The sequence below is a fragment of the Oreochromis niloticus genome, linkage group LG8 (genome assembly GCF_001858045.2).
Source record: "Oreochromis niloticus isolate F11D_XX linkage group LG8, O_niloticus_UMD_NMBU, whole genome shotgun sequence".
Taxonomy (NCBI): domain Eukaryota; kingdom Metazoa; phylum Chordata; class Actinopteri; order Cichliformes; family Cichlidae; genus Oreochromis; species Oreochromis niloticus.
This window is the reverse complement of record NC_031973.2, coordinates 5,561,406-5,580,008: the sequence shown is the minus strand read 5'-3', so window position 1 is coordinate 5,580,008 and position 18,603 is coordinate 5,561,406. Positions and strand designations below refer to the sequence as shown.

General features: G+C 40.6%; 1 protein-coding gene across 2 annotated transcripts in view; it reads left to right on the top strand.

Annotated features, from left to right (window-relative positions):
* Positions 1 to 18,603, top strand: part of tbkbp1 (TBK1 binding protein 1) — a 72,311-nt gene that overhangs the window by 35,495 nt on the left and 18,213 nt on the right. For both annotated transcript variants that reach the window (XM_025909638.1, XM_013273460.3), the window contains exons 3-7: positions 5,237 to 5,362; positions 9,579 to 9,683; positions 12,041 to 12,188; positions 14,562 to 14,758; positions 16,403 to 16,464. In XM_025909638.1, the coding sequence (XP_025765423.1) occupies positions 5,237 to 5,362; positions 9,579 to 9,683; positions 12,041 to 12,188; positions 14,562 to 14,758; positions 16,403 to 16,464 (638 nt within the window). The remainder of the gene's footprint in view (positions 1 to 5,236; positions 5,363 to 9,578; positions 9,684 to 12,040; positions 12,189 to 14,561; positions 14,759 to 16,402; positions 16,465 to 18,603) is intronic.

Sequence of the window (18,603 nt, the reverse complement as noted above, 5' to 3'; positions counted from 1 at the left end):
AAAATGGATATCAGTCAAAGGAACATTTTATCGAGAGCTAAAAGGAAACTATTGCTACAAATAAGGCATGAAAGCAATGCTGGCAGAAAACAGTCAATTTTGTATATTTTTAAGTTTATATTTTTAATTCCCCACTCAATACGCTCTCGGTGCTGGCATTTACTTCTAAGGTGACAGCTTGCATTAGAGTTGTTAAATTTGATATGTTTAAACTTCACAAGCAAGAAAGAGATGTGGAAATCACACATTTATTTTTATTGATTGAGTTTTCTTTCTTTGATAGGCTACAGTAATCGAATCGATTCTCATGTCTGTGTTCTGTTCGATGAGTTGCATAAAACACACTTTGCAGTAAATCAGAACCGAGAATAAAAGCATATTTATGCATATTTATTCATGCATTTTCTGTGCCACCAAGTAAAGGCATGGAAATTCCCCGTGTCAACGTGACGCAAATAGTGTGTGCTGCAAGGCTTCGTTCAAGAACAACACTAATGTACGCCTTTACAGGTTTGCATATAAAACATATCCCATCCCTCAGTTTAAGTGCTCGCTGTCGCTGACAAAACTGGGTTGATTAAGTGCATGAATGTACACTATTAGCGCTGAAATCTACTGGGATTCAGCAGAAGGGTTGTGACAAAGAGTTCAAGCAAAAACGTCTTAGTTTCCAAAGATAATGTCGAAACATTGAAAGTCAGTGACAGTAAATATTTCTGCACAGCTGGACCTGCAACTTTGTCGGTGGATATCAAAGCAGTTCTTGGTTGGATGAGAAAGCTGGTGAGGCAGAAATCCACCTCGCAGCAGTGGTTGGACCAGCACGTTGATTTAACGGGGAAAGGGAGGGCAAATGAGCGTAAAGGAATAGCGTGGGAGGACAGAAAATGAGGAAAAATGGGAAAAGAAGTGGAAAGAAGGAGCAACATGGGCGGAAGGATGCGTTGATAGACACGGAGAGGATGAGAAATGAAGGAGTGAAGGGAGATAATGATGAACGGAGCAAGGGAGAGATAAATGGTTCAAATTAAGAACACAGAAGGATTGGAGAAAAAACACTCCTACATTGTGATCATCATTAGTCTGTGGTCTACTTATTCTAGAAATAATATGGCTATGAAGTAGTGATGTATCTGAATTTCCCCTGCCTTTACTGCCTAATTCTCCTTCAGGTACACAAGGACTTTTAATAAGCTGTACTGCTTACAGTATTGGAGAGCATCATTAACAGTGTAGCTCTTGTTCTGCTGCATGTGAACAGAGAACAAAATGTTTTAAATGACTGAAAAATTGTGAAAGAGGCTGCTGTGCTAATGAAGGCAGTTCCAAAAAGATGCAAGCTGTTGCAGTATTACGAGCTACCAGGGAGCGTTTTAACCTTCAGCTATGTTTGAGTTGAATGTTTGTGCAAACTCCAGAAAGACTCCAACCCAACATCACGGCAAAGCGTGCAACACACATGCCGGTCCACCGTGCCTGTAAAGTTGACACACGTGCAGGTGTTGCATTACCAGCAGGGGGAGATAATACATTTAAAGCCAAGAAGGCGGTAGTGCGCAAAAAAGTGCATTCCCGGGTCCTAAATCACCAGACACAATGAAGCTAGGCGGTTAATATGTATTTACATGTAAATGTGTTAATAATGTCTGTTTAAATACTTTCCCACGATTACTTCTGATTGTCTGTATATTACACGTTTTGCCGTGATACCAGGTTGAAGAGTCAGGTATGGAGAAGTAAGACAGAAGTCCTGCATCATTCTAGTGAGCAGCTGTTGTTCGAGGCTTCAGGCCGCCACATTGCTGTTGACTTACTCTCAAACTGTGGTTTGTTCAGGGCCTTCTCCCAGAGAGACAGATGTTGATTTTGGAGGAGCAGGTGCAGATGTTCGCTGTTTGGAGTAGAAGCTGTCACACCTGTGCCTATGTAAATAGAACATGTGCCTTTTTTCAGCTTCAAATATTTAAGCATCACCCTCTGGAGCTGACAAACGAAGCTAATGTGGAAGTGCCAAAAACTTTAAATTCTTATAATGGACACTTGAGGGGAGTCAGTTTCCACAGACTCCCGTGTTAAAATGCCTGGTTTTGCAGCATGATGACTCCAAATTTGAAACTCCATCAATATGTATGGAGGGAAGGAGAGAGGTGAGAGAGTGAGAGTCTACAGCCATCTGTGAAACATGGTGGAGGTGCTGTCGTAAAGCACCATTAGATTTTGAGATCAGATCCACCATTCAATGCCATCTGAAGAGCATCTGACTCCTAAACAATACATTAATGCATTTAATGTTTTATCCACGTAGGTCCGCTTGGGACAACCATGTGCCTGCTTTTTGCTTTATATGCTGTATTTCTATGTATGTTTGCACATGCAGCAAAGTATACACTGGGGAACATGATTATCTGTTTGGTATCAGGTGTTGCAGAAAATTGGAATGAACAAGAACCAAGCATTAATAAAGAGAGGAGGAAGTAACAGAGCGGAAACCAAAAACCACGGCACGAATACTGTTTAACACCTGACTCCTTATCCAGCTGTTATCAGTTACAAATTTCTGGAAGACATGTTAGTAGTCCTAAGTGTAGCCCAAGGTTCCTCGGCACAGCTGCTGCAATGATACAAAATGGGAGTGGGTTTTTTTGTTGCTTTGTTCATGGGTAAATCAAGGTTGTTGTCGGCGTTCCTGATGCTCAGCAGCGTGAGAATACTTGATGCCCTCTGGGATTGCCCACATTGGGAACATTTACTGTTAAAGTGAGCAGAGAGAGGTGTTGCACTAAATGGAAAAGGGTTGTTTGCTCGTCGAACAGACATTGCATCAGCAAAGCAATGACTTCACACAGAAAATGAATAGCCCTCTGCGCCTATGGTAGGCACTTTAAATGTAAATGTGTTCATTTAGGTTGAACGACACACGCAGTTATATAACGTGTATGTTTCTATCAAAGCATTCTGGTAAATACAGGACTCCAGGACCATGACCACGGACACTAGAAAACAATAGTAAATGTAATACAGTCCATTAACTCCTTTTGTAAAGTTATGATGATGTAATAAATCACACCGGCATAAATTCAGCTACATATAATGAAATTATTCCACATATTTTAAATGCATTTGCTAAAATGCCGGTTCTCTGCCATCTTTTATAATTTCCTTGCCTGTGTCTTAGTAATAAAACGAGCAATTTCTATGTTTTTCACATTGTCAACAAATCCCATCCAAAGACAAATCAGCACTGATCCAACGAGAAGTATTGTGCCTGATTCTGCTGTTCTTAAAGAGCTCCATTGTTGTCAGAATTTATTACTAACACATCAGTGAGCCTCACTGTTGCACTGGGTGACATATTCCTTCATTACCATGAGCACACTGTGCAGTTTATTTTGAGTCAGTCTCGCATTCTGCAAGTTGAAATACTCATTATAGTACCAAATGTGTATTAATGCAACGGTGAAAATAGTGCCAATCACTAGCAATTTACTCCTGCCTGAATTATGCTTACTAAAACCTGCAATAAACAGGTGTTTTAAATCATTACTATGCTTTTCTTTTAAATGAAACTAGATGTTTGTCGCTCATTTTTTTTAAATGGGTCTTTAGTAGAAGTGCGTGGGAAATTGTGGGCTTCACAGTGGGGAAGTACGAGAGCACTTGGACAGACTGAGCATGGCGGCTTTGATCTTTCTGACAAACATAAAAATATAGAAAATTGATGGTTCTAAGTTTAAAAAGAAAAAGGAAGACCTTTTTGGAGCTAAAAGTGACCATATGAGACGCAGAATGTGAAAACCTACTTACTTATATCCAAGAAGCAGATGTCATTAATCTGTCTTTGTTTATTTTTTTATACATTTTTTACCTTGAAGATGTCAGTCTGTGTCCATTTGTTGAATTATTGTAGCTTAATAATGATGGAAACAGATAAATAGTCACTTGTAACGTGCTCGTAAATGATTACACTTCTGATAAAGAAACTGTCAACTGCAGTCCACACAGTGTTAACACCACAGGCTAAAGACAGACAAGCCACCTGCATCACTGATGGGGCAAATTTCATTGGTTAACTGACCACCTCAGAGGTGTGTGTGGCTGCACTGAGTGTGGGTTTTCCCCTCATACCTGAGAGGTTTGCTGGATGTGGAATTGAGGCAAAATAATGTATTGTTTGTAGTTTATGCATAACAAAGTGTTCAATAAACTACATTTTTAGGTTTTTAGAGATATTTGAAGACAGTGAAGGTAAGATATCAAACCCCAACAATCAGACAATTCCCTATGTGCAAGCACTTGGCGACTGTGGGAAGGAAAAACTCCCTTTTAACAAGAAGAATCGTCTGGCAGAACCAGGCAGCCATCTGTAAGGACAGGGAGACTGGTTAATAAGCAACAAGCTCACAAAACAGGAATAAAACCTTCTTGGACTTGCAGTTTGTTCAATCATTACATGTTAGGTGAAGCCTAATAGGAAGCTAGTAGGTCATGCTTTTCAAAGCTGCCACTTACCGCCCTAACGATGTGTAACTTTAACCTTTTATAGAAGTTGAATTTTTATTATAGTTGGATTTATAAAGAAATTCTCACCCTCAGAAGTTGTTATCAAGGAGAAAGTTAGCAACAGAGGCAAAAACCTTGTTTTATAGCAGGCTGTAAACTTGTTTGTTTTTGTTATAAAGCTGGGCACTTTAACATGGGAGTCTATGGGGACTGACTTGCTTTCCGAGCCACCATCTAGTGGCTATTTGATGAATTGCAGTGTTTCTGATTTAGGCACCGGCTACTGTTTGCACTCATCTGACAGATCTTAAATGACATTTTTTGAAAGGGTGTTTTTTAGAAAGCACTTCATCATTCTCCAATGTTTTGTCACAAAACATGAGCAGATGGACAAACTTAGTGATGGATAGGCTGACCGACAAAGCTTAGTCATAGGCCCTCCCCAGATTTCACCGTGTGGGATGAAATTAGGAAATATGACTGGAACAACTTGACATGGAAATTCATAAATTAGTTTAAAAGCTCTGAAAAATACCCCCCTATCCCCGAATCCTATGAGTGATATCTGGGCCAAATGGAAGCTGCAGCTGATGTAAGATGAATCATTAATGATCACAGTGTGGACTCATGAAAAATTGCAGAATACAGCAGCAAAAACAGAAATCAAAACCAAGCAAACAAAAAATATAAACAAGCTCAATGTACTTTTGTCTTCTTGTTTACTTTTCCTCCACAGTTCCCCATGATCAACGAGTTTGGTGAGGACACTAACTCCTACTGCTCATTTGAGAGCAAAGAGACGGCGATGCTGCACTCAGAAAACGGCAGCCTGCAGCAGAGAGTCAACGCCCTGACCCACGAGGTAAGAGAACACATGAGGACAACAAAAAGGGGAAGGATTAGGAAAAAATATGGGGGGAAATCCATTTTATAATGTTCATTTATTTTTTTTAATAACTGGATGAAGTAAAAAGCTTATCACACTCTCAAATTCTGCAGAAATCCTCCCTTCCTGTGAATTAATTGAATTAAAAATGAATTGAGGCCAACCCTGGTGGACATATACTGAGAGATGTCCAGAACTAATTAAGCACTAAAGCTGCTGCACGAGCAAAATTACTCATATTGGGTGTTTTTAAGAAGCCGTCCAAGGAGCGGTGTGACACGGGATTTTCATGCTGGTGCTCTATTTTGGAGGCGCGGTCTAATTGGGTCTAAACCTGGCTACAGTTGTGCTGATCGTGTACACCTTCAGAAAACAAATGCTACAGAAGGCGCGCCTTTTTACAAACACACAGGCATCACACATTTTTAAAGTAGAGCACACATAATGTGTGCACGCTGCACACAAGCACTAATTGTGGACTTTATGTGCTCCCGCTGTCCAAAAGCTTCTGGAGTGAGAGAGATGAATGGCTGTGCCCGAAATGTGCTCGGACTACTTGTTTCTCCTCACTTGTAACTCTCCTGTTTCAAAGTCTGTGAGAACAAGAGCGTGGGGAAATACAAGTGAGAAACGACTGACACAGGAAGGCCGTGGTAAAACTGGTAGCAGCAGCGGTAAAAAGAACTACACAGCAGAACAAAGGGAAGGAAATGGTTTATGGGAGCAGCATAAACGATTAGCGTGGGACATACAAGGTCATGGGGCGCTGATACCGTGCAGTCAGAGTGATTAAAAGAGTCATGGCTCCACGAACATGCTCTGTTGGTACAAGACCCTGACCACAACCACCTATGCATGCTGACAGGCACAACCCTTATATTTTCAATGAAGTGGTGACCTCCAATAATCAAAGGCAGGTAGAGAAAATTGAATTACTGTACAGTCTATAAATTTATAGTTTCATGTATCATCAAACAATCATGTGAACACTCACTTTGGGGACATAATAACACTTTCTTATGCTTTTTTGTATTTTTTCTGCCCCCGTTTTGCGTATAATAATATTTTTCAACTATTCCCTCAGTGAACCCACATACGCATACTCTGAGACACATCAGGGTTTTTTTTCAAACTCCTACAAAATCTTTTCTTTTTATTTCACCTTTGCTTTGATGTGAGGAATTTTTTGTCCTTTACCTCTGAAACCAAATATACATGACTGTACTTTCATCACAAGGTCTGTAATTTCTGTGTTGGTGTTGTTCTTAATTTTTTTTCTGACTTAGTCTATTTTTATTTGAACTTTCACCCCTTCCTAAACATAAATAAGTAGTTTTAGTGTCTAAGCAAAATGAAAAACTACATCTGAAAATATACATTTTATGCTTTTGCCATTTTTGGTTTCATATGGGACACAAACCCGAGTCTCTGGGTTAAAGGCCTGTGTTTGATCCTTTGATAAACCTAAAGCATTAGTTTAAGTGGACTTTAATAAAATGTCGCTTTCTTCCACTATAAGAAATGGTAAATGGTCTGTATTTGTATAGCGCTTTACTTAGTCCCTAAGGACCCCAAAGCACTTCACACACTGGTGATGGTAAGCTACATTGTAGCCACAGCCACCCTGGGGCGCACTGACAGAGGCGAGGCTGCCAGACACTGGCACCACCAGGCCCTCTGACCACCACCAGTAGGCAACGGGTGAAGTGTCTTGCCCAAGGACACAATGATCGAGACTGTCCGAGCCGGGGCTCGAACCGGCAATCTTCCGATTACAAGGCGAACTCCCAACTCTTGAGCCACGATCGCCCTAAGAAGAGTATTAATGTGTTTTACAGACAACAAATCATAATGTGTGTCCATTTTCTATGATTATTTGGGCTTCTCTTGCAGGATCCGGCCACCTTGCAGTTGCTAACCTGCACTAGTGGATGGCACAGTTAGCCCGTGCAGTGATTTCCATGACAGAAGCATGCCTGTTTTTAATGCAATGCTGCCTGAGGGCCCAAAGATCACAGGGATCCAATACTGATTTTCAGCCTGCACAGATATTTCTCCAGAAAATCTGAATCTTTTTATGTACTGTATCATGTACTGTAGATGATGAGATATTCAAAGTCTTTCCAATTTTAAGTCAAGAAACATTATTTTGAAATTGGTACAGAATTTGTAGATGCAGTTTTCAGATTGTTGAACCTCTGCTGATGTTCACTTCTCTTTTTATACCCAGTCATCTCTCTGACCTGTTGTCAATTTACCTAATTAGTTAAAAAAAAAAGTTCCTTTTAGTACTGCTAACTTTTTCAGTCCGCATCCCATCAAGTTCAAAAATACCTGTTATTTTTCTTGTGGTACATTTTCTCAGTTTAGACATTTGACATGTTTTCCATATTCTATTGTGAATAAAACATAGGTGAGATTTGCAGATCATTGCATTAGGTTTTTAGTTATGTTTTACACAGCGTCCCAAATCTTTGGAGTTAGGTTTGTTTTTTCTAGAGTTAGATGTGAGGCCATCTGTTCTCCAAATCGAGTCATGCAACAGGACAGTGATCCCAAGCACAGCAGAAAGACTGAAAAAGGGGAAGTGTTGCAGGGGCCCAGTCAAAGTTCAGACCTCAACCTCACCGGACTTTAAGAGAGCTGCAAAATAAATGCCTTCAAACCTGAAGGAACTGAAGCAACACTGTGAAGGAGAGTGGACCGAAACTCTGCCTCAGTGATGTGAGAGACCAACAAAGTCATACAGAAAGTAATTACTTCTTAAGTTATAGCTGCTAAAGGTGCTTCTACATCGTTTTTTTCCCCATCAGACTGCAGAGAAAACTTATATTTGTGAGTATGTTTGATTTAAGGATGCTGTCCCTTTAAACTGCAACTGTACGGCTCTCCGGGTAACCAGAGTTTTCAGCGTTTTCTCTCGTGATAGCACTGCCTTCAGCTACTGAACAAACCAAACTAACCACAGAAGGCTTCTGCTCTTTAAAGCCACAGCACACCTAAAAAAACTAACATATATGATCTTCCTCTGGCCTGTAGCGCTCTCTCTCTTTTTTAAATATCACGGAACCGCATAGCACCACAAAAAGCGCGTTTATTAAACTGCTGACAACAACGTTTTTGAGTTTATGGATTTTTCTTTTTTCCATAACACGGTGATTTCTGTAAAGATACATACTGCTTTGGTTTTTGATGTATTTTTTCTTTTTTTTTTAACTGTACAATAATACAGGTTTTTTCCATTCAAGGACTCCACATTCATAACAAACAAACAAAAAAATCTTGCAAATCGAGATTCTCAGAGTATTGTTTTCTTCCTTTAATGCTAAGTACTACTAATAACTGCTAACAGATTCTTTTATACCTGATGCTATTAATTACGAAGGGATACCAACTATGGAAAACAAACAATCCCACCCACAGTATCTACACTGAAGTGCAAATGTAAAACGTGATAATGAATATATCTCCTTATTTTAGGAAACTGTGCGTTTGTGGGCCTCTCAGGACAGAAATCCAGCTCTGGAGTAATTCTGCTCGCCTCCGTCACGATGCTGTTGACAAGCCGCACACGCCTTGGTGCCAGTTTTTTTTCCCCAGGCATATGTTACCATAGACACACTGAATAGGCTTCAGTGCTCCACCACACAGCAGTGATATACCTCTTTGTCCTCTGTTTATCTCACTCCCTTGCCGCTGCTCCCACTCTCATTCTCTGCGTAGTCCAAAGTGACCATATTTTTCCATATTCGTCAATAAAAGGCTCACTTCTGTGCCTTCATCTGCTTTGAAAATGTCCTCATTTCTCTCAATTTGGTGCATGTCACTGCCCTCAGAGCTGTCTGTCTTTATGGCATCCAGTCGTATTCACCCCTATTATGATGCCACACTGTAAGAAGATTAGATCAGCGACATGTCAAGAAATCCTTCTTTTTAACACACTTGAACATCCTTGTTTTGGAGATGAGGCAGGCTCCGCTACGTAAACGCTGAGCTTTCAGGATTTCTGTGCCCCAAATTTGCTTGGTTACACAACAGTTTCTCAACCGACGCATTTGACGCCTCTCAAAATGAAAGCTGTACCCCTCTTTTGTTTGTTCTTTGTGAAGAAGTTTTAAAAGTTGGAATGAACGGAAAAAAATAACCCTTTTCCTTTTTACATTTCTTTCTCCTTTTCTGTATCTCGCTTCAGCTCCAGAAGAGAAAGGAGCGAGAGGAACAGCTGGAGGATGTGATCAAGGCTTACGAGAAGATTCACATGGAGAAGAACAACCTCCAGAGGGATCTCGACAAGATGGTCAGAGGCATTATTCAGTTCACTGCTCTGCACATTCATTATTTTGCAGTAGCTTTCTTTGTGAGACATATGGCTCATTAAGTTTCGCAGCTTCACATTCTGGTAATCGGGACCAAATTTAAAAAGTAAAACGCTTCATGGTTGACATCACTAAGACAACAGAAAAATCGCAAAATGAAGTAAAGTGTGTGGATGGTGGCACTGACTTGTGTGTGTAGTTTCATTGTTTATATGAAAGCTTTTATTTTAAAACTACAGATGTCTTATATTCTGGAGTCCTGCGTTGATTTTGCTCTACTAAATCTTATACCATACATTTAAACTTCTAAAGAATGATCATCCATGTCTGAAATGCAATGATTAGGAAGTTAATCAACGTCAGTCCCGAAAAAAGATGATTCAACAGAACAGATGAGGTTGAGATTTAAATTAAAAAGAAGAAGCAGAGTCAAGATCTGCTGGTGAAGACGACGGCTGGAAGGAATATCTGGGAACCCTTTGTCTGGTTGGGTGTGGCCGATATCTATCCCAGCCCAGTTCCATTTGAGGTCATTGTTTATGAATGGATATAAATTTTAATGAGTTAATAAAAAAGCTAAATTGTTGTCTAACAATTCCCGGTGGTTTTGATATTAGATTACACTTCAGTAAGTGCGATTCCTAATCGGCTCTTATCTGGATGCAACCAAAGCCGTTCAGAGCTGATTGGATAATGCACTCTGGACGACAGATGAGAAGCAGAAACCTACTGCTACTAAAAATGTTGTACCTTGCAGACGAGGAGTAGGAGAGCAGACAGACTGACAACAGAAAAATGGGAAGATAGGATTCCGAATAAACAAGTAATAAAATAAGGAGGCAGGTGAATCTAATCAGTGGGACAAAAAAAAGTGACAGGAAGTAAAACAACCTCAGAGTGATGACCAAAATAAAACAAAAAAATACAAGAACAAAGTCGTTATCAAGACTTGCAAGGAAATTTGGAAAAAGATTAAACACAAGGAAATATAAAAGAGTGGATCTGCAAAATAAAGGCAAGATCCAAAGATATTGCAAACACCCCAAACCTGACATGAATATATGACTGAAAACAATGTAGAACAAATGTAGTTACAAAAGTAAAACTTTAGTGTTTGCACTCATCTTGAATGAAGACACCTATTTAAACTAACAGCCGTCACCAAAAACAAAATGCAAAAAGCTCACTTTACATTTAGTACGTAACTGCCCTCAGAAATGTTTATTAATTATTATAGTGAGTGATTTGTCCTTGGTGTGAAAAAGTCATTTTTTAAAAGTTCTCCTCTAGCTCTAAACCAAACTGCGTTAAGCTGAAACAAAATCATATTTGAAAAGATTCCATTCTGTGTTTCCCCAAAGAAAATAATCTCATTTTTTTAAACACAGCAAATCAAGGTTGATCCAGATCCGCCCGAAGCTTCCAGCTGAACAGATTGGCTGGCTGGCCTTCCCCTAAATGCCCTCTATGCTAATAAACCATCTCATATGATAGTGAAGTCCATCATACAGAGAAGCCTCAGCAGTTTTAGAGGTCTCAGTGATTAAGGGATAAAGTGCGCCAAAGATGTTGGAACTGCTACCTGCCAACAGCTGACACACTGTCAATGTCACCTGAAGCTGCGGCTCGCCGTTAATTCAGCTCCATCTACCTGTTGGGCCTCATTGACCTTTACCTTTCCATCCTTTAGCTCACTTACTAACATAATATACAGAACTGAAAGTAAAGTGAGGATTCAGAGGCATAATACCATTAATAGTTTTTTCATCAGTTAATTTCAAAGGTGTGTTTTGAATCTAGGGATGCTTTTTTTAAGCATATTAAAGAACGTGTCATAGTTCTGTGGATTTCTTTTGTTTTTGGTGTCGAGTTGAGGCCTCTGTGCTGACCATCCACCGCAGGAGTCATTCTTCTTTATATTTCTAAAGATGCCTCAATGGTAAACACATATTGTCTTATTTACCAACCATGTGCATTGCCAGGAAGTACGCAAAACACTTTTAAAACACATGAACAAACAAAGAAATCCACCCCCGCTACCCCGTTTCTAACCAACAAGTTGAAACAAAAAAGAAACAAAAACTAAAATTGTGGCATCAAAACAACAGAAGAATTATCTGCAAACATCACTGGGTAATAATACAAATGCAAACAAGTGATAACCAAGAGTACGAAAAAAGCAATTTTTTTCTTTATTCTCAGCTCTAACAGGTACTCTGGAAGTGTAATTTAAATGGTGTTTTCTCTATCCATATTTACTAAGTAACATTTTTAACATAAGTAAATAGTTTAATCCTGGTGACTTTAAAGAAAGATTTGAATATGCGTTTGATTACAGACTAGTTTGGTGGAGAAACACGTCGAGCGGATCCTGAGCCTGGAGTCAGCTCTGAGGCAGAGGGACAACTCCCTGCAGAAACTCAACATGCAGCTGCACAGCAAAGACATGCAGTATCTGCAGCTCCATGCTGGCCCAGATGCACACAGTAAGTGATCCAGCACTCTTACTCTCTATATCTTCACTATGCATCTCTATATCTGATTTTGAATAAACAATATGAGCACTGGTGTGCATCAAATCAATAGTCTGATGTTTCAATAGAGAGAAATGGAAATATGGTGATCAGTTTCAACCACTCACACCACAAACCAAGGCTGAAATCACGATGCATTTATGAACTCTGACCTAGAGTTTATGGACCAAATTATGGCAATTACAAAACCAGCCTGGTATGATTCAGCAAGCTTGTGAAAAATCGTGCTTATAAAGCAGTGAGTGCACTAATTTCTCTCCAAAAGTGCTCAGTGAATGGCTAAGTAGCTCTGGAAAGAATATGCCCCCATAGCTTTCTGGAGTTGGATTAGGATGCTGTGTGTCTGATCACTTCTGTAACTCCAGCATTCAAACTCACATCACGCTTTTTGTCTGGGTTGCTGTGCAGAGGTGAGAGGAGCTGGAGTTTCTGTGCTGACCCAACTTCATTGCTGACCCTCAGTTGGTACAAATGTTGAAGCCTGTTGAGGCAAATCATAAAAAATGAAAGCAACTCTCTTAAACAGAAGCAATGTTGATTTGCCTTTTTATAGCATCTGTATTTGAATCAAAGTGTAGCTTATCGTCTAGAAAGGTGCTGAAATATTTATATCGCTCGAGTCACCTTTAAGGACAGGGAGGACGCCTTTTTATAGCCCCGCCACTGAGTGTAGCCATTCAGAACAACTGCTGATGTTAGTCACGATACATTGTTGCAGTAATTGGGAGAGCAGTGTCACGACAGAACAGAACAACGTAGAGCAAGAAGCAGTGACAACAGGCCCTGGCCCTGATTAAGTGAGACACAGTAGGTGCTGAGATGGAAATGAAACTCCACTACTGCAAGCCCAACTGTAGGTTAAAGGTCAGAGCAACTTAAACAGAGCACCTGATGTAAAATTTGCCAGTAGGATGCGTAGAAAGGTATCAGCTGAGCCATCAAATCAGCTGTTAACAGCAGATTTACAGGGAGTGTGGCCTGACTTCTTCCTGATACATCCATCCATCAATCTATCCATTCTCTTCTACTTATCCTTAACTGGGTGGGGGGGCTTGAGCCTATCCCAGCTACCATCAGTGGGGAGGCAGAGTATACCCTTGGCTCTACTTACTGATTTAAAGTGTAAAAGAGTTTTCTTGTGCATTTTATTTACAAAAAATAAAAAAACAAGAGAACAGCTATCACTCTATAATATTGCTCAGCATTTTCCTGTTCATGGAGTCTTTGATCAAATCCAACAATCTGTCTGAAAAGCATTTTAATTGAGGTCAGGTTAGACCGCAGCCTGTCAGAAAGACTCAGCCTGGACATTTTGTTCCTACTCCCCACTCACAGGAAAAGGAGACCTGTAATCTATGCGTGTGCTGGTGACTGAAATTCACTCATTCTGGCTTCAGAAACATTTGCAGTAAAGTCACTTGCTCTGTCAATTTGGGGATTTATCTGTATTATTCAGCTGTTGCTTCCATCTGTACTCTCGAGTGATCTGTTTTGTGACTAGTGTGCATTACGAAATGCTGGAAAACCCTTGAGACAACAGGACTTATTACAATGCAAATGCATTTCTATAGACTCCGCAAACAGGGCAGAGCACTCCACTGTGCTTCTTAAAAAGTTTGTGAACAAACGTAGGATTTTAGATTTTAAATTCAAATTGTCTCAGCGAGTCAGTACATTATGTGACTGTAGCATCGAATTCAGGATAGGACATGCAGTCTACTACTGCATGGAGGAGGATCTGTTGACTTAAACTGATCTAGAGTGAGTAGAAGCTAAACTCTGCCCTCTCCAACAACGTGGGCGGTTGAAAGATGGAAGAAATGTGTCACTGCCACCTAAACAGATGCCTCTGCTGATAGTATACCTTCATGAGGAGGAGGTACTATTTTGCATAGGCTTCAAATTACCTTAACGAATATTTGAAAAAATGGTGTAAACAATGTTTTTTTCCCCTTAATTTATACGTGAGGAAGTGATGATTAATAGCTGCATATGAATGAGGAAAACCTGTTACCGCACATACGAGCGCTCTGTTGAGGAGGCAGGAGGAGCAGGGATAAAAGATGATACTGCTGTACTGTTACTGTGTCTTCTGGCTCAAGGACTGAGTCTGTGTGAGCGGCGCTGAATCACTAGCATGCCCACACAGATCACATCACCCAGGTACAAACTGAACGATGCTGCCCTTGGAAGAAGTCAGCTCTTTTGCTCTTTCATACTCATCGATTGTACAGCAGCCATGGACAGCAGAACACTGCATTAGTCAGGCGAAAACCACTCAAAGCACTGTGTTTTAGCGCTTTTACCTCTTCTCCTTTCTCCCAGTGCTTGACTGCCCAGCGTTGACCCTTCAGAGCTCCCGTAGCCTTGACGCCCTGTCCGACCTTAAGCTGCAGCGCCTTGAGGCCGAGCTAGAAGGGGCGCGGCACGAAGCCCAGGGGGCGTGTCAGCGGGAGGAGGAGCTGAAGGCAGAGTGCGAAAGACTAAAGGACGAGATGAGACAGCTGCAGAACAGCCAGAGGGTCAGTGTTGGCTTGTTTTAATCTGCTGGGGAAGCATTAGGAGGCTTGTGCACTGTCAGAGAAGCGGCCAACAAAAATACTTTCTGGTCATGCATTCCCTGAAACGTCCTTGGAGATTTGTGATAAGCATTAAGAGAAATGAAAACTCTATTCTCCGTCCATTAGAGAAGATTCCTGCTGAATAATTCATCAAAATCCCCCATGACCTTTAAATACAGTCATTTTTTTATAATTTAATGCCACGATTTTGTCTTTAAATAATGCACGTCTACAGCTAATTAGACTGTCCATAATTGATATTTATATATCGCAGTGTATTAAATGCAATGTGAAAAACAGTGTGCATGATTTATACACGTAAAAATAAACCATATCTGCAGTTTTTCACACATTTAGAGATCCCTGTAGTGATTTTAAGCTCGCTGTTTAGTGGCAACCAGGGGTGGAGTCAAGGGGGTTTGGGTTGCTAGACATTAGGAGTCTACTTAGGTACAATGGTAAATACTATTTTCTAGCTGAAGTCATTTTAGCGAACCGTCTCTTCACTAAGTAGTTGCTCCATGGCTGACATATCAGTGCAACCACCCATTAAAATTCTCTCATGACCTTTAAAAGCAATTGCGAGAGAATAACCTGTATAACTGTTGCCTCACGGCGTACTTGTACACGTCAGCTGTGTCTGCGCAATCCAATGAAAACAGTGAATGACAAAAACAAAAAAATTAAGCATAACGCAGTTGGCAACAAATGAAATCGAAAGGACATCAGCGTCTGTGCAATGCACATAGTCTCTCATCCTAATCAAAGCTGTAACAATTGTCTGGCTCCACCACCCGACCAGAGAGCAATCAGGCCAAGTCACGGAAAGCTGGTGAACACAGTAAAGCATTTAGAAGCTTAGAAGTCAGATAATTCCCTCGGTTGTTATTGGTGTCAGCCAAGACCGCATCACAGTGTGCTATTCTTCTATCAAAGAGTAAACAAAGTGAACTTTCTGTCTGCGTCATATCTGTGATGGAACAGCATGGCTAAAAAGGTGGCATCCTCCATATACGGAAGCCGTAAAGGGTACCACACATAAATCACACACTGTATATAAAGATGGACTTCGATTCAGAGTCTGAAAAGTGAAGCCTAATCAGAAGTGTCTTAAAACTGCAATCTCTCTAATGGCCCACAGGGGGCGACTCCTCTGATTTTAAATGAGAAATCTAGTTGTATAAAAAGACATCTATGGAAAAGCTACCCATGATCCCTTATTCAGCCCCCTGCTACACAATATCTTGATGAGTGTGTGGGCTTAGTAGATGATATGTATTTTATAAATGATGGTCCCCATTAGTGTCCAGAGGTCGATAACGCTCAGCTTGATGCTTAAGAAGACAGGAACTTTGTAAACTAATGGGTAACAGCATGGCAGCGGTGTCCATATCTTACATGCAATATAAGCCAAGTGAACCACCACATGTAGTGCTTGAATAAATAAATAATAATGGAACAAGTCTTTTGTTTTTATGGGTACACATTCTCTTAGCTGTGTTAGCGTCAAACAGGCTTCAAATAGACTCTTGCTGTCAGATTTTTTTTTTCCAATATTCTACCAGCACCTGCATGCTAATCTAATTTCATGCTCTACTTCGGCAGGAAATGACTTCTCCGTGCAAGCAGTGTGATGTGGAGTGGATAAAGAAGGTGGGAGATGAGCAGTAAGTGACCACGGCAGATCTCTGGGAGGGGAGGGGGAGACTAAAGCTGACGAAGTAAATCTGAGGAGAGATGGATGGAGAGGAGGAAACTTAGTCATATGAGGAAGGAAGGATACTGGTTGAGAAACTCAGAGGAGGCAACAATGAATAAAAGAAGACTGATGCGAGCATTAGGAGAATGCTTTCACCAGAAGCTGCTGCTCATCTGTATGTTTACTTTCCCGCGGTGATGCGCTCAGGCCGACCTCCGGGGGCCTCATTAGAAAGTAGACGAGCTCTCCAGCACAGGATTAATACAAGGGTATTCACGTTTGGACACGAACACTGCATGTTATGTATTTTCCGCTGTGTGTACATGAAACTTTAACTCCACTGTTTGTGTGTTTAACATTTAATCAAGGAGGTTTGGAATGAAATTAGCCTGAGCAGCAGGGGGCAGTGTAAGCGCAGCGTTAAGACTCCTTTCAGTCCATTTCCTCCTGTCTGTTTATTTAATAGAGATCCAGTTTTATCTTTGCATTTATTCTTTTCTTTTTCTTTTCTTTTTCCTCACATAAGCCATCATGATAAATGCAGCTGTGAGTATTCATGGCCCTGCCTGTGTACAACCAATGAGAGAAATATGTTTAGAACTGAGGGGGCAACAAAGTAGCTTTTTTTCTTCTTTTTTTTAATAACCCCCCCACAGATTGTCCCAGGCATTGCATGTTTACAAGATAGAAGAGGCAAGGAAGAAAAAAAGAACGAGAAAGAATGACAAAAAAACCACATCATGTTGGGCAATTGACTCCCACACAGTGAAACCCCAGAAGTGTTTCGATGGGGTTCAAACTGAAAGTAAATAGTTTGCCAGCGAAGATAGTCTTAGTTTTTAGCTTTTAACAAGTGTGTGGTAGAAGCCTACTGCTTTTTCCAGACCTTGGTCACCTTTTGGTTTTACTCAACAATATCACCTACTCCCACTGATATGCCTCTACTTGGTTTCCTTGTGCTTTTTCTTGTAATTGGGCTCATTTAGTGTAAACTGCACAGATTGATATAGAAGAATTTTAGAATAGAACTGAATAGAATTTTGTATGTGCTGTGGAGGATATTAACACAGCATCTTTGGCCTTCTTATAATCTAGAGAGCAGTATGTGTTTGAGTTTAATTTGCCTCCCTGATATTTTTGTAGTTGTTGTAACCAGCGAACGATTCCATAAATTAATTAGCACCTTTAAATGCAAGGAAAGTTATGAAATCACCTTCCGGCAGTGCAGCCGAGTTAATTTCGCCATCCGTTAGTCACCTGTTTTTGTCATGTTTTGCTTTTTTTAACCACTTCTCACCTTTCTGATCTTTTCCAAGTCACAATTTTCATGATCGCATTTGTGGACTTTCGTTTGCCTCACTCATGAGTGATAATACGTGAAGCAGCTTGCCTCACCAACCACAAGCCACGCTGCAGAGACGCTGGCAGGCACCTGGCAGTACCCCCCTACACATACACACGTACACATTATGCTATACTATTCTATGCTAATGTACACAGAGAGAATGACTAATTTGTCTTCAGCTTTGAAAACGTGAGAGCTGTTTCCAATAAATCACAGCATGATGATTTTAAATTCAAGCGGAATTCCCGTTTCTTGTTGGAAATTCAAACAAGAAAAAAACAATATTAACCAAATTCTGCAATGAATTCAAACTGGGTTTTAATATTTTTTAGTAGACCTCACGGGTATCTGTTTATTAATTTCATAATGAAAAATTAGACGCATGAAACACAAGTGTTTGCTGGTGCAAACTGTATTGTTAGCATCACTGCAGCTTGGCGTGAGAACTGTTTGACACCTCTCTTTGTTTAGCTGAAAGTGCTTGAAACATAATGCAGAAGTACGTGTGTGTGTGTGTTTGGACTGCAGAGTGTGAAAAGCCCCCACCACAATTCAGTGTCTGTTAAACACCCACCCCTTCAGCGAGGTCCGAATTCTAGTTTCCCCATTTCTTTTAAGCGCAATAAATATCTTTATTTATTTGTTTATCTTTCCCCGAAACTTGGCCGCACACAGTGACGAGAAGTTTACCGCCACATCACGTGGACTACCAGGTATCCGCGTGTTACCTTCCGCCCCACGCCAGGTCCATTCTGTGAGTGG